Source organism: Micropterus dolomieu, linkage group LG01 (genome assembly GCF_021292245.1).
Source record: "Micropterus dolomieu isolate WLL.071019.BEF.003 ecotype Adirondacks linkage group LG01, ASM2129224v1, whole genome shotgun sequence".
Classification (NCBI taxonomy): Eukaryota; Metazoa; Chordata; class Actinopteri; order Centrarchiformes; family Centrarchidae; genus Micropterus; species Micropterus dolomieu.
Window position 1 is genome coordinate 868,993 of NC_060150.1, and position 16,437 is coordinate 885,429.

The window sequence follows — 16,437 nt, forward strand, 5'->3', positions numbered from 1 at the left end:
TGGGCTGATTTCTCACCTTTCTTAGGATCATTGAGACCCCACGAGGTGAGATCTTGCACGGAGCCCCGGTCCGAGGGAGATTGACAGTCATGTTTAGCTTCTTCCATTTTCTAATGATTGCTCCAACAGTGGACCTTTTTTCACCAAGCTGCTTGGCAATTTCCCCGTAGCCCTTTCCAGCCTTGTGGAGGTGTACAATTTTGTCTCTAGTGTCTTTGGACAGCTCTTTGGTCTTGGCCATGTTAGTAGTTGGATTCTTACTGATTGTATGGGGTGGACAGGTGTCTTTATGCAGCTAACGACCTCAAACAGGTGCATCTAATTTAGGATAATAAATGGAGTGGAGGTGGACATTTTGAAGGCAGACTAACAGGTCTTTGAGAGTCAGAATTCTAGCTGATAGACAGGTGTTCAAATAGTTATTTGCAGTTGTATCATACAAATAAATAGTTGAAAAATCATACATTGTGATTTCTGGATTTTTTTTTTTTAGATTATGTCTCTCACAGTGGACATGCACCTACGATGACAATTTCAGACCCCTCCATGATTTCTAAGTGGGAGAACTTGCAAAATAGCAGGGTGTTCAAATACTTATTTTCCTCACTGTATAACATTCGTCACATCACTACAACTCTTGATTGGCCAATGGTGCACACCAAGAGCTGCAAAAAAGCTGCAGGATGTTGAGTTTCTAATGCGATAAAATGTATTTGTCAGTATTGTTTCTGCACTGGCCTGATCTTTGTACTGGCCCCGGGCCATTGGACCATTGTTATTGTCAGGCCCTGCTTTTGTCTTAAGTCTAGGCTTGTACCTAATGTTCTCAGCACTGGACCAGTAGGTTGTAATGATATGCAGCTAATTAACGTTACTTCCTATATATTTAGCTAATGTTATGTAGCAGCCAAAACTTCACTCTTAGCTTTCCTGCGGAACTTCCAGACCGCAGTCTGAAGCACCAGGGGAGATGTTTGTTACCACTTACTGCCTTCGTTCTCCCAGTAGGGAAACAGACTTTTATTAACAGACACCCTGTGACCTACACAGGGAATTACGTGGTATAAACTTTTCACATGTGTGGCGCCCCTTAGTGGAACAATATCCCAGGATTGCTCAGCAAAACTCGGACTGAGAGTCCAAACAGATGGTCCAAGTTTTGGTCACAATAGCTTTGATATATGAGCATTTATGTAAAATTGGATGTTAATTCTGTTAAGACTCTCTTTCTCTCTCTCGCTCACACAAACACATTGAAACGGAGCTGTCTATATAACGTTATAGAAAAATTAATGCATTCAAGTTAACTCGAAGAAGTTAGTCTAGCTATTTTCTTAACACAATGCTGTCAGTGTCGGAGACCCACCTTCAAGTAAGATATAAGCAAGCATGCATGTAGCAAGCAAGCAAGCTGGGTTGTCGAGATTAGCACGCTGTACATAGCTGCTATTAATTTCAATCCCCCGTGCGTGCGAGTGAGCGGTACCACAGTTGCACGGTAATTATGTAGGAAACGCTGCACTCTGCATTTACAGATGTTTCTCTCAAAGCTAATAAGCCTGTTTCTTCCATGCTGGAATTTCACTGACTTTGTGCAATGTAACCCCGCCCCCTGGCAATCCTATCGCCAATTGGTGATCTGAAGTAGCCATGATCAGTCGATATGAAAATAGAGAAGATCAGCCAAGCCTGCTCTAAACGAAGCTGTTTTTGAGATAATTGCAAAAATGTAAAGTTGATTGTTATAGCACAACCCTTTAGTGAATTTTAGTTTTCAGATGAGTGTATAAAAAGTTTGGTTAGGAAAAGGAAGGTGGTGACCATGGAGGAGCTGAGGTTAGTAAAGCATATAAGGGATGCAAACTAGTCCTTTTAAGCTAATGAGGAGACGTTTCTTTTGGATTTCAATGTACAAATGAAATGCTTAATGTAGAAGGGAGTGAATAAATATGCTGGTTCTTACGTGTTGCCTATTTAGTTAATTATAATTTCTACAGATAATTGTCAAAAGCTGTAAATTCAGACATAAATTGCAAATATGAACAATCCTTTCTATAATGATTCTGAGGTCATATTAACAGGTTTTCCTATAAAATCATTGTGGAGAGCAATAAAACTAACAAAATTGCATTTCCCAGATCTAATGGTTGTAGTTCCTCCCCAGTAGACTTCTTTTTTTTGTGTTGTTTTTTATTAGCTTCCATGGCTTTTCCAACTGTTTACAGATATAGTAATAATAATGGTCCAAAATGATTTTTCTATCTTCGGCTGAGAAATTTATCTGAACTCAGGACTAGTGGATTTACATATGTACAAAACATGAGCATGGAGTCGCAGCTGTCTTGGTTGCATCATTTTATTTTTCCCCCGAAGAAATGCAGAGCGCATGATAGTCTTGTAGTTTTGTTTTAGTTTGAATTACAAAATATGTTGTACAAAATGTGTATCATTTCTCCGCACGTTTAAGAAAGTAGTGGTGACAGTAATTTAAGTGTTAACCACTGCTACTGATTACTAAAATGTGTATGTATTTCATTATTCTCCACAGACGTCCAGCTGCTGTTGGTGAGTAAAGAAGAGGTTCCCCCTGAGCAGCAGGAGTGGCGCCCCAGTCTGGACCAGGAGGACCCGCCAGAGCCCCCACACATAAAGGAGGGGTGGAGCCCCAGTCTGGACCAGGAGGACCTGCCAGAGCCCCCACACATAAAGGAGGGGTGGAGCCCCAGTCTGGACCAGGAGGACCTGCCAGAGCCCCCACACATAAAGGAGGAGTGGAGCCCAAGTCTGGACCAGGAGGACCCACCAGAGCCCCCACACATAAAGGAGGAGTGGAGCCCCAGTCTGGACCAGGAGGACCCACCAGAGCCCCCACACATAAAAGAGGAGTCAAGCCCAAGTCTGGACCAAGAGGACCCACAATCACCCACACATATTAAAGAGGAACAGGAGGAACTCTGTACCCGTCAGGAGGGAGAGCAGCTTCAAGGGCTGGAGGAGGCTGATATCATCAAGTTCACATTCACTCCTGTTCTTGTGAAGAGTGAAGAAGACGATGAAGAGAAACCTCAGTCCTCACAGCTTCATCAAAGACTAACTGAACAGATGAAGACAAAAGCTGATGGAGAGGACTGTGGGGAACCAGAACCAGACAGAAATGTAGATCCAGATAGACATTTACAACCAGCGACTGATGACAAGACATCACACTCCTCTGAACCTGAGACTGATGACAGTTGTGATTGGAAGGAGATCAAGGAGCCTCAGTCAGGTTCAAACCCTCTGCAAAATAACAGTGGATGTAACACTGGTGAGAAATCATTTAGCTGCTCTGAGTGTGGTAAACGATTCCGCTATAACTCCAAGCTAAAGAGACACATGAGAATTCATACAGGAGACAAACCCTTTAGTTGCTCAGTTTGCAGTAAAAGATTTAATCAGAGGGTAAATCTGACACACCACATGGCGCTCCACACCGGGGAGAAACGATACATCTGCAGTGTTTGTGGCAGAAGATTCACTTGGTCTTATCAGCTCAAAAACCATCTATGTGTTGGTCGTCAGTCCTCAGAGCTTTATCAAAGATTACCTGAACAGAAGAAAACAGAAGCTGACGGAGGGGACTGTGGAGGACCAGAACCAGCCAGGAACCAGGATGATGTGGAATGCAATACCAGAAAAACATCAAGTAGCGCCTCTGAATATTCTACAAGCTTTGGCCATGAGGGACATCTGCAAAAACACAATGGAATCCAAACAGAAGAGCTGTTTAGTTGCTCAGTTTGTGGCAAAGGCTACTACAAGAAGAACTCCCTAAGGAGTCATATGAGACTTCATTCAGAAGAAAAATGTTTCAGCTGCTCCGTTTGTAAAAAAACATTTCGATGGAGAGGAGATGTTGTAAAGCACATGAGAACACACACAGGGGAGAAACCCTTCAGTTGTTCTGTTTGTGGTAAAGGATATCCCAGGAAGAACTCCTTATTGACTCACATGAGACTTCATTCAGAAGGAAAACGTTTCAGCTGCTCAGTTTGTAAAAAAACTTTTCAAGGTAACGTGGAGGTTATGAATCACATGAGAACACACACAGGGGAGAAACCCTTCAGTTGTTCTGTTTGTGGTAAAAGATACCCCAGTAAGAACTCCTTATTGACTCATATGAGACTTCATTCAGAAGGAAAATGTTTCAGCTGCTCAGTTTGTAAAAAAACTTTTCCATGGAGAGTAGAGGTTGTAAAACACATGAGAATCCACACAGGGGAGAAACCCTTCAGTTGTTCAGTCTGTGATAAAAGATTTGGAGATAAGGGAAATCTGAGACGACACTTAGCTGTCCACACAGGGGAGAAACGATTCAGTTGTTCAGTTTGTGGTAAAGGTTTTATAGAAAGCTCAACTTTGACCTCACATTTAAGAGTTCATACAGGAGAAAAACCTTTCACATGCTCAGTTTGTAAGTCGAGTTTCAGTCAGAAAAGCAATTTGTCCACCCATATGAAAACCCACACAGGGGAGAAACCCTTCAGGTGTTCTGTCTGTGGTAGAGGATTTGCGCAAAAGTCACGTCTGAGACAACACATGAGAACCCACACAGGGGAGAAACAGTCCACCAGTTGATTGGCTGGTACAACATTGGAAATGTGAGACTGATTGGCCCTGGTCTCCAATTTTGTATTGGTCAATTTAGATGTATGTTGTGCCACATAATGGTTCATATCATGCACACAGCAGCACAGACCGTAACAGACTAGTGTCAGCCACACACATACTTTACACTTCAGTGCGCGTTAAATTATTAAGTTAGTGCTTCAAAAGTTCCATAATAACTGTAAAGAGTTCTGTAACGGTTCAAGGACGGATCACCGTGGGCTGTACGTGACCTGACTTCAAACTTGGAAGCTGTAAGTGTTGCCGTGTTTATTTTAAAGGTTAGCTAACTTGCCGTTAGCATATTGTGCGGCTAACGTGGCTAGCAGGCTCGGCGATGTTGGATTAATGTTGTACAGTCGAGAGAAAGCCTCATTTAAAGCTCACTAACGAGCTTAGTGTGTCTGATGCCTGCAACTGTTTTTCATGTTGCCTTCTGTAGAAATTTAATTTTAACGTTACTTCAGCACAGTGGTTAGTGGTGGACATCCTATTCTGTTCCGTACCAGTGTGTGTGCACGTTGCTACGGCGTGTAAATTGACTTGATAGACAGGCCCTGAAGGTAACGATTGTTGACTAACACCCAGCAGCTAGCTTGCTCTGACCATAAAGCTGCTGTTAGCGGCTCGCTGTGCAGCGAGGTGAGACACTCTTAGGCCCCCGTACTGCGAGACCTTTTGCTACGTTTGCACCTCCCGTCCACACTAAAACAGAGAAGTTTGGAAACGCTGCCGACCCACGTTTTGCGTTTCAAAACTCCGGAGGGCGTTTTAGTGAAGACGGGCCAAAACGGAGGACTTTAGAAACAATGACGCAGACGCTCGGCTCTCTGATTGGGTCTTAAAAATCATACAAAGCAGAAACACGATGCTGCTGCCCAGGTTTTTGACTTGGTATTTTTATTAAAATATTCTGTATCGTGCAAATAAGACTTATCTGCCTACACTTGTACTGTGCATGTCGCCGTTTACTTTGCGACGACTCCCAGTCTGTTTTCTGCCGCCACAGCCCCATGTTACATTCAGCTCGTTATTGGTGCATGCAAAAAAAAAACTGGTGTGATTCTTTGTCTGCATTTCTTTATTCTTTCACCAAATCTTCTGTAACTACGGAATCTGCTTCATGTTTACACCGGCACGCGCATGCCCAGTGTACCTGAACGGCCAATAGCTGTGCGTTTTCAGTCATTTGCTGGTGTGGACGGAGATCGTAATCGTTTTAATTCTCCGTTTGTAAACTAAAACGGAGCAGTGTGGACGCAGCCTTACTCTGCTATATGTTACCAAATTACTTCAATGATGAAAATGCAGAAAAATGTGGTAATACTGGATATTGCTATTTTGAGCCCCAACATATTACCGCGGAGGAAATGACTTCACCGTGATGATTTTGATAATATAATTATATATATTAGTTCATTTGCTACTTAAACAAATAAACAAACCCCCTTTTGATTATCCCTGAGGTGCGCAAATAAAAAAACATGATTTTAGTTTATTTAAAAATGAGATATCCTGATTGCACACACAAACAACCGTGATTTAGGATAATAAACACAAACAGAGATCTGTTTATGCAAAAGAACGCCTCAAGTATGTTGCACAGTTAAATCGGGAATTATTTTTAATTTGACCTGCAGTCAATACTTGCATGCAGTTAAATGTATTCTCATAAATATGTCAACAGGACAAATTACGTAAAAGGACGTATTTATTTTACACTCTTTTCAAATTAGGGATCCAAATTATGGACCTGGATCCTTCAGTGCATGTGTCCCCCTCCACCACCGTCACCACTCAGGAGGGATGCGATTGTCTGCAGATCGATTATGAAGGGGTGGAGCTCCGGTGCACAAGCATCGCGTGCATGTCCGCGCTTCATCCACCTAACATCATCATTTTTGTTGCTTCAAACCAAAAAGAACGTCAGTGTCACACTGTGTTAAATTTATTTATTAGCTTTTCTGTCAGAGTTTGTCATCCTTATTTTCATGCAGTCATTAGAATTAATATTAATAAAGGCCATTTCAAACACTATTTATAGGCAGCTATGGTTGTTAAGAGGGTGGGGCAGGGAGCTCGCTCTCCTGCGCCATGATGGTTTATGCCTCGTTCCATTTACCTCGGAAGTGCTGGGAATGACGTCCGGCCGAGTTGACCGGCTTCCAGTTACAAGTCAGAAAACCTCGCTCAGCCAGCCGTTGCTGACAACTAGTCAGGCTAACCATTGTTACCAACACCGGTAAAAAAACAAACACATTATGCAGTACATACTCATATTAAACACATTAGCAACATGTCCACAGACACTACTTTGTGTACCGCATTCTCTGAGGTACTAATACACAGAAATGCTGATACACAGTATAAACTACAGCTTTCCCTAACTTTTGGTACACGGAGCTGCCATCTTGGATCAAGAAGCTACGGGTAGTGCAGTTCTCCCAACTTTCTGAATCTGATCCGTCTTAAGGGGTCGTTCCAACTGGAACACACCGTTATCATTAACAAACAGGTTTCTCTGCAGAGCAGCTCCTTCTGACCAGGCCATTACAGTCTGTACATTTTTCCCCATCAGAAATGTTCCAGTGAATAAAGAATATTTTTTTTCAGGTGTTTCCTACAATCAGGTGTTATTTCTTTTTTTATTTCAGCTGATTTATGAATTGTAGTAAACTTTTTGTAAACCAGTTACTAATAAAATGTGTAATGCTTTAATTAGGTGTGTTGATTCATCACTTGGAAAACCAAATAGTTATGGATATAATAAGTCATAACTGTAAGTAGTTTATAGATCATCTGCAGCAAATATTTGTAAAAGATCCAACTGTATTTAATCAAAATGCAGGAAGTAAAGTAAAAATGACACAAAGCATGTTTTCTTTCACTACACTGCCTGAATGTAATTAGCAGCTAGTAGACTTTTCCTTTTCTCAAGCTTAACAAATTAAGATTCTGTTGTATTTCCAAACAGATCCAATACGTAAGTCCTGTTGTGTGTCCTGCGAGTCACATGCTACACTTTCTAAAGAGAGCCAACCACTCAACAAGATGAAGATTATCCTTATCATGGGTTACCTAGGAGACGGACCACAGAGCGCATCCACCTACCAAGCAGACTAAGAGAGGAAGAGTTAGACTTTTTTCTTATATGTACTTTCAATAATCCCATATATGTCTTATGTGGTGTAATATTTTCCACTAAGTGTACCGGTGTTTTATATAATTAACATCTGAGATTTTGGCTCATGCATGCTGCTTTTCCATGAGAAGTGAGTTTAAACTGTGGCTCACGGCTGAGAAGGTGTTTTCTCATAGACTCTACAGTTATTCTATAGCTTTCAATGTTTAGTCTGTTTTTCTTGGACTTTTTAATCCCCCTTCTGCCCTTCAACCGAATCACTTGCACTTGTTTCAATAAATATCACAAAGAAAACTGTTTGTTGTAACTAATGTATTTGTTAATTTCTTCACAAGGAAATATACAATTTCCACCACAGTTGTTTCGGAGAGTCACTGACCGTCTCTTTGGTTTAGCTCAGCAAACGATCCTGGTGAAGGAACCTCCACCATGCCTCACTCATTCTTGTACTGCTGTCCAGAAGGGAATTAAGCAGATCTTAGCCCCTCAGTGGAAGATACAGGTTCCCCAGGGTAAAAACCAACAGATTCAAATTTTACTTTGCATCTACAGCAATTAATGCCCTAAATCGCACCGAGCTTGAGCTGCTGACTACACTGCTCAGAAGCACCCTGTAGTGGTGAGGCTACCATTTCAACTGTTTGAGTACTTTCGGATGGACAAATAGATGATGTACTCTGTAATGTGTCATGTATGCTTGTTTTCAGTTTTTAGCCCTATTGTTATAGAATTTCCCCACAAGGTATAACAATAAAAATTGAATTGAATTGAACTGAACTGATTTGTAAGTAACTGACAGACCACTGTGTCTACTGTCATCAAAGTTGCCCCTTTCTTTGTGCTTCTTCAAAAGAGCTTTGATGGCACATCAAACCCCTGTTTGCCTTGAAATTTCTGGCTGGGACTGTGGAGCCCCCAAAGGGTCATGAATACAGATGGATGTGATGAGCACAAGAGTCTCTGATTTCCTGTTGCTTTGCAGCCTGAGTCCCGTTGTGTCCAGACCGGACCTTTAGGAACAGCCTTAAGTCAAGCTGGGCCAACATGGCTCCTATTCCGGCTCTCTTTCCTCTCCTCTGGGGCGATCACAGCACACGCCGTGGTGTCTTGTCGGATTCAGTTAATTACATAACCATGTATATTCATAGGTAAGGCCTGGTTCAGAGGCAGCTGAGTGGATATAGACACAACTCTCTGTGACCCTTTGGGGGCTCCATATGGGATAGACCTATAACAGCCCTGTGTCTTGTTGCTGTGCTCAGTCTTGCTATGGTGTATGACTTTTGACAATAAACTGTCTTCAGCAGCCTCACCTTGTTAGCTGAGTTCGTTCCTTGCCCAGTTGTGTTCCTCCTACACAGCTCTTTCTGTTTCAGTTAATGATTGTGTTTCAGTTCACATAATGATTTTATGATCATTAGCACTGGTTTGGTGTACCTAGAAGAATTTATGCTGTTTTTAAGGCAAAGGGTGGGTTTGATTTAGATGTTTATTCTGTTCACTCACTTTGTATTTTGTTTAGTGATAAATATAATCTTTTAACATGCCTATTTTTAAAAGCATTCTTTCTTCACAGCAGTTTTCCACACCTGCCTAAAACCTTTGCACAGTATTGTTTACACTTTGTTTGTTTGTGTAACCTGTAAAGCACATTAAACTGCTCTGGAGGATAAATTGTGCTGTAAAAATAAAGTCACATTGACTTTCTTTCAGCATTTCCCACAAACGCTGATTCATTATATCATTTACATATGGTGACATTTTTAATAGATAAAATTATTGTAGGCTACATTTTGTTTTTCATGTGTGCAGTCTTTGCAAACAAAGAAACAAAAGTAACATGTTTTTTTAATTATTAATATTAAAATGTAGGTTCGGTTGATGTTTGGGAGCATCTCAATAAACTGGTGGCGCACGCGTACAGAGGCTCTCTGGCTCTGCAGGTCGATATTGGCAAAATGGCCCGTTTCGAACAGACAATGAGCCTGTAAGTGAGGATAAACGTGTTTAAGTGGACTCTGTTTAAACTTTCGGGATGTTTCACCTCAGACTCATCTCCTGTTAGCCAAGAATGCTAAAGGAAGTTAGCTTGTTAGCAGGAAGTAGCCGGAGCCGGAGCTCGGCCTCACAGTCGGAGCAGCTTCCATAGAGACCAAACTGTATTTTTCACGGAGCCCAAATGTCCAAATGTCCAGATAGAGCTGTCTGAATAGACTCTGTGCTGTTCCCTTTATCTGAACATGTTTAACATCTGAATTATCTCCCGGTGTCCTACGAAGCTAATGCAGTTAGCTTAGCTTGCTAGCTGGAAACAGTCTGGAGGAAAAGCTGCTGTGAATCAGTAAAAATGTCTAAAGTGGAGAACGAGGAGGAACTTTGTGGACAACGCAAACTACTGGACGCTGTTTTCAAGCCTGGAGCAGGTTTGTACACTTTACTGCTTATTCTCACTGTAAACTGCTGGAAACCAGCTCCACTATAATAAGAGAGGTAGTTTATTGTCATATAAACAGCAGTGATGAATCAGTCAATGAAACTCTGTTCTGGGCCCATAAAACATGTTCATGAAAAGAACATCACGCAGGTAAAAATAGTATAATATAATACTGTAGTCAGCCGGTGTACATTGGTCAGAAACTGTCATGTAGACAGGTTGTGCATTAACATAATGTGTACATGTGTTATGAAAACTGGTAATAGACAGGTAGTGCACATAAATCACACTGATGTTTAAACCAGAGGAATCAGAATCAGAAGGAGCTTTACTGCCAAGTAGTGTTTTACACATACAAGGAATTGTAATATGAACAATTGTAATTGTAATACAGCTTGTAATATAAAAGTGTTTATACAGAGATGGAAACAGGGAAAACCTTAAGGATGTGAAGTAATGATTATAATAATTTAAGACTATTTTTGGGGCTTTTTGCCTTTGTTGGATAGCAGCTGAAGAGAGACGGAAGGGGGACAACATGCAGCAAACAGCCCTGGACTGCATACCAGGAGAGCTACCGTCCGCAAAAAGGCCAGAGCATGAGGAAATCAGCAAAAATCAAAGTTAATCAAAATCAGAGTTAAAAGGAGGGAGAGGAATACAGTTGTATGAACAAACAGGACACAGCCAGACAGGAGGGATATATGTTTACTTTCTATAAGGTTGTTTCTTATTTCACAATTTTAATTTTACCACATTCTCCACCTTATTTTAGTGCTTTAGTTTTATTCACTACTCGAATCTGCTCACTATGCTTTTCCCTTCAGTTCTCTTTTCCACACCTACACCTCTGCTTCAGACACACCTGCTTGCCCCTCGTCTCTCTGTTTCTCTCTCCCTCTCTGCTTAGTTGATTTTCTCCACCAGCAGCAGAGTTTTATAAAGTTGCCAAAAAACACAGATATCGTGTTTTGGATCTTCCCACCTGCGATTCCATTTTTCAGCAGCAGGTGTGCCGCGTGTGGACGAGCCTTGTTAATGACGTAGCCTATCATCAGAGTTGTGATTGTCTTCACTTCCACCAGTGGCTTTCGTGGCCCTTGATTCCACCTTGGTTTTCCCCCTCTTTTCCAGAGGACATCCAATGTCTGTTCTGCTGTGTGATAGGCTTTTAGATCAGGCCATGTTGAGGAAAAAATGCCCAATTTTGTTATTGACACATTTGATAATGATCCCTTTTCTAGATTTTCACCCAGCCCTCCTTCCACATATGTGTATACAAAGTGTGCATCATTTTCCCACACTTTTAAGAAAGTAGTGGTGTCACTGGTTTAAATGTTAACAGAAAGTTTTTGTATGTATTTCATTATTCTCCACAGACGTCCAGCTGCTGTTGGTGAGTGAAGAAGCGGTTCCCACTAAGCAACAGGAGTGGAGCCCCAGTCGGGACCAGGAGGACCCACCAGAGCCCCTACACATTAAAGAGGAGTGGAGCTGCAGTCTTGACCAGGAGGACCCACCAGAGCCGCCACACATTAAAGAGGAGTGGATCTCCGGTCTGGACCAGGAGGACCCACCAGAGTCCCCACACATTAAAGAGGAGTGGAGCCGCAGTCTGGACCAGGAGGACCCACCAGAGCCGCCACACATTAAAGAGGAGTGTAGCCGCAGTCTGGACCAGGAGGACCCACCAGAGCCGCCACACATTAAAGAGGAGTGTAGCCGCAGTCTGGACCAGGAGGACCCACCAGAGCCGCCACACATTAAAGAGGAACAGGAGGAACTCTGGATCAGTCGGGACGGAGAGCAGTTACGAGGGCTGAAGGAGGCTGATATCATCAAGTTCACATTCACTCCTGTCCCTGTGAAGAGTGAAGAAGATGTGACAGACTGTGATAGACATTTACAACTAGATACTGATGACAAAATGTCAGACTCCTCTGAACCTGAGACTGATGACAGTTGTAATTGGCATGAGACCAGGGAACCTCAGTCAGGTTTAAACCCTCTGCAAAATAATATTAAATGTAACACTGGTGAGAAATCATTTAGTTGCTCTGAGTGTGGTAAACTGTTCAGGCAAAACTCACAGCTGAAGAGACACATGATAATCCACACAGGAGAAAAACCTTTCCCATGTTCAGTTTGTACAAAACGTTTCGGTGACAGAGGCACTTTATCCAAACACATGAGAATCCACACAGGTGAGAAACCCTTCAGTTGTTCTGTATGTGGTAAAATATTCACACAAAACTCAACTTTGACCGAACACTTAAGAGTTCATACAGGAGAAAAACCTTTCACATGTTCAGTTTGTCAAACAAGTTTCAGTCTCAAAAACACTTTATCCAAACATATGAGAATCCACACAGGAGAGAAGCCCTTCAGTTGTTCTTTCTGTGGTAAAATATTTACACAAAACTCTACTTTGACCAAACACTTAAGAGTTCATACAGGAGAAAAACCTTTCACATGTTCAGTTTGCAAAGCAAGGTTCAGTAGCAGAAGCAATTTATCGCAACACATGAGAACCCACACAAGAGAGAAATCATTTAGTTGCAGCAGCTGTGATAAAAGTTTCACTGAGCTTAATGTTTTAAAAGACCACAAGTGTACTGGTTAGAGCAGAGTATGTAAATGAAGCTGCAGAGATGCTTGTTGAGCCAACAGGACTGAAGAACTGAGGGCAAGACTTGGCTCAACACTGATCAGTTCAGAACTGTGTGACAGACTACAAAATAAGCCACCTGATCATTTTCATTCTGTTTTCAGTTGGGTTTAGATTATTTAGTCGTTCTCGGGGTGCTTTATGGTATTACTTGTATTCATTGATTTTAAAATGGTCTAAAATTATTTTGCGCCACGTGTACAGCCCTGAAGTCAACATGTGTTGTTTTAATTGTGATTTACAATTGACTTGACTTACCTCACAACAACACAGTTTATTTCTAATTGAATGGACTCTCCCAGTCTTGAATTGATCCCATTAGACGCTTTTCCACCAGAAGTACTTTTAATACCAGGATCTGCTTTTCAAGGAACTAAAAGGTTCCTTCAGCCCATTGTTGTGTGCGTTCCCACCGTGGTCTAAAGACCTGCGAAAATTAGGCTAATTAACCAGCTGAAGAATATGCCGTAGAAAGCGATGGCCATGCGTCGTTATTTATTAACCACGATCCATGAGCAGAATTTATAATGAATATCTAATTTCATTGGAATATAATGAAAAACTAAAGGCTTAGCTTGACCAACAGCTTTTTTGTGTGGGAGTGCAATGAAGAGACAATTTAATGACAAACTCTATAAATCCATCAAGTTCTTAGAAGAACTCTAGCACAGAGAAAGCAACACAAACCATAATGATGTGACAGTTTGGAAGGTTATGAAAACATTTCCAGCCGACAGGAGCTGCAGATCAGCTGCAGGACTCGCGTCTATGTCGCCTGAGTGTCGGAGGAACAGGATTTTTAATGAGCTTTATTACCTGCTTTAATCAACTGGCCCATTTGTTTTGGAGAGGAGGAGACCGTCTTCAGCTGCTTGTAGAAACATCCTGACTGATGAAAACTTTAAACAATAACTGAGTCACAAATGAGTCCATCCTCACCTCCTCCATCACCATCCGGTACGCTGCTGCCACTGCCAGGGACAAGTGCAGGCTGCAGTGCATCATTCGCTCTGCAGAGAAGGTGATTGGCTGCAATCTTCCTTCTCTTCTGGATCTGTACTCCTTCAGGACTCTGAGGCGAGCAGGAAAGATCGCAGCTGACTCCTCCCACCCCGGACACAAACTGCTTCAGACTCTCCCCTCTGGCAGGAGGCTGCAGTCCATCAGGACCAAAAACTTTGCACCACAAAAACAGTTTCTTTCCGACTGCAGCTAGCCTCATTAACGAGGCGGGGCCCCCACTAACACTGACTCATGGCCCCCCCTCAAACACACACACTGCTGACACCATGTTGGAACAACACTTAACGCTGAATTGAGAATTTCTGCACATACTTGTAATTATCCTGTTTTATTTGACATTATTTTTTCCTATAGTATTATGGTATTATTTTGTATACTTGTAAATTTTTGTTCTTTTACTTTTTATGTATTTATATTTATGTTCATGTGTACTTTAAAGCACCAACATATACCACGGCAAATTATGTAGGTGAAAATGTACTTTGCATTCAGATTCTGGTTTGGACCCAGTATTAAGCGTTACAACACACTGCTGCACGCTGGCTGCTATTTCCAAACTATAAATATAACACTGATGTACGAACTCAGGCCATCGGCGAGACCTGTGTGCTATTTGACTGGTGATTGTGATTTACTGGTTTGCAAATAATGGTGGAAAAAAAACACCTGAAATGCTTGAATTAAAGTGAGTAGCCTCTGGGCTTCACCATTCAGAAATTCACGGCAAGGCAAGCCCCATCCTCCCAAAGTACCAGTACTTTCAGAAAGTACTGCCCCCTGAGCAGGGACCTTTTTCAGGGGGTTAAAATAAAGACCCTGGAAATAAATTAAGACCCTGGTTCCCTGTGGTGGAAATGCAGTTGGTTCCTCCAAAGGTTCCCAGTTCTGGGGTATGATTCCTGCGGTGGGTAAAACATGAACAATTGATTGGTAAAATGCTCGTGCTGTATTTGTGTTTTTTCGCTCAAATCAAAAGTCTTGAGACAAACTTTGATTTCACGCAATTAGACAGCTGATGTGTTGGATTTCCCCAGTTCTTTTTAAAGCAGAGGTTTCCATACAGTACTCAGATTAGGGCTGTGCGAACTTGAATCACAATTTGGATTTTGGCTTCTAACGATAATAAAAATAAGTTAATCGAGATAAAACGATGGCTGTAGCTTAATTTAGAACCTTCATGGCTCACGTGTTATTTCACTCCTGATCCAACCAGGAGGGTTTCATGTTTGTTACGGTCTGTCCAAGTCTTCCTGTCTCTTTTTAGTTTTCTACTTCAGAGTATATCAAGCTAGAAGAAATAACTAGATGATGACTTCTTATTAACAAACGTTTCCTCTGCCAGATGTGTCCAGTTTGTAGTTGTAGGAATCAAAGTCTTGTTGTCAGTCCCTGATATGACGTGTCTGTGTTTACAGGACATCTAGTGGCTGAAAGTGGTCAAAGCAGGAACTGAAAGGACCTGCAAGTTCAATGTTACATGTTCAGGAATCAGTTCTGAGTGTCTTTGAATTGATCTTTAAAATCATCAGCTGTATAACAAAACAACAAACGCAAAAACAAACAACTTTTTATATTAAAAAGTAGGTCTTCTTTATAAATACAATATATATACAGCCATATTCTTGCTACAAGATAAGTTAAATTGTTTTTGCAAGAATATTATATATATATAAAATCTAAAATGACCCTGTTGCAGAATTCTGGTTCAGTGCCGGAGAACTTTCAGCCCTGTAAGAGTAATATGATGCCGTCAGATTAAACAGTGAACACTAGAATATTACACAGTGTCATAGTTATACTTAGAGTTGGCTGTATTACAATGTATTGTACATTATGCGTTTCTGTATTTTTTACTTTAATTTGTGGTATTTCTATATTTACTTCAGCAAAGAATCCACCATTATTCTACTATTATCAATTCTTAATAAACAGATAAGAGCGTGTAAATAAAACTTTGGTGACTTTTAATTTGAAAAAGTGTAAATTGTTACCGGAAGCAGGTGAACTTCCGGTGGCTAAGATGCTAATATTTTCCTTTCTGTCACCGTGAGATGCAGCCGGAGTTCAGCAGCAGAGCCTGCATGTGAGGATCAACGTGTTTAAGTGGACTCTGTTTAAACTTTCGGGATGTTTCACCTCAGACTCATCTCCTGTTAGCCAAGAATGCTAAAGGAAGTTAGCTTGTTAGCAGGAAGTAGCCGGAGCCGGAGCTCGGCCTCACAGTGTGTATTTTATCAGAGTGAGCTGCGTGTCTGTAACGGAGTGTGTCTGGAGGAAAAGCTGCTGTAAACATGTCTAAAGTCCAAACGCTGAGAGCTTTTGTCCAGCAGCGACTAAGTGCGGCTGCTGAAGAGATATTTGAGCTGTTTGAAAGAACGATAGCAGAGTACGAGGAGGAACTTTGTGGACAACGCAAACTACTGGACGCTGTTTTCAAGCCTGAAGTCCGGTTACACAGAGCAGGTTTGTGCACTTTACTGCTTATTCTCACTGTAAACTGCCTTTACTGCAGTAAAAGTACTA

At 41.6% G+C, this 16,437-nt stretch overlaps 2 protein-coding genes across 4 annotated transcripts in view; both read left to right on the plus strand.

Annotated features, from left to right (window-relative positions):
* LOC123971598 (oocyte zinc finger protein XlCOF6-like) overlaps positions 1 to 8,345 on the plus strand; it is a 19,228-nt gene extending 10,883 nt beyond the window's left edge. Inside the window, exons 2-3 of one of the 3 annotated variants that reach the window (XM_046050517.1) lie at positions 2,549 to 4,051; positions 6,384 to 7,357. In XM_046050517.1, coding sequence (XP_045906473.1) covers positions 2,549 to 4,051; positions 6,384 to 6,691 — 1,811 coding nt within the window. In that variant the 3' untranslated portion in view covers positions 6,692 to 7,357. Of the gene's footprint in view, positions 1 to 2,548; positions 5,432 to 6,383; positions 7,358 to 7,621 lie in introns of those variants that run through there. The other 2 variants (XM_046050535.1, XM_046050512.1) reach the window with 2 other exon arrangements.
* Positions 8,346 to 10,136: 1,791 nt separating this feature from the next.
* LOC123970682 (zinc finger protein 771-like) lies at positions 10,137 to 13,895 on the plus strand. The gene is made up of 3 exons (XM_046048892.1): positions 10,137 to 10,212; positions 11,603 to 11,779; positions 11,879 to 13,895. Exons 1-3 carry the CDS (start codon positions 10,137 to 10,139, stop codon positions 12,844 to 12,846), a joined length of 1,221 nt encoding a protein of 406 aa, XP_045904848.1. The 3' UTR covers positions 12,847 to 13,895.
* The last annotated feature ends 2,542 nt before the right edge of the window (positions 13,896 to 16,437 follow it).

Coding starts and splice junctions, on each gene's coding strand:
- LOC123970682 (XM_046048892.1), top strand. CDS start 10,137: ATGTCTAAAGTGGAGAACGAGGAGGAACTTTGTGGACAACGCAAACTA. Junction 10,213..11,602: donor TGTTTTCAAGCCTGGAGCAG/GTTTGTACACTT, acceptor TATTCTCCACAG/ACGTCCAGCTGCTGTTGGTG. Junction 11,780..11,878: donor TAAAGAGGAGTGGATCTCCG/GTCTGGACCAGG, acceptor CACACATTAAAG/AGGAGTGTAGCCGCAGTCTG.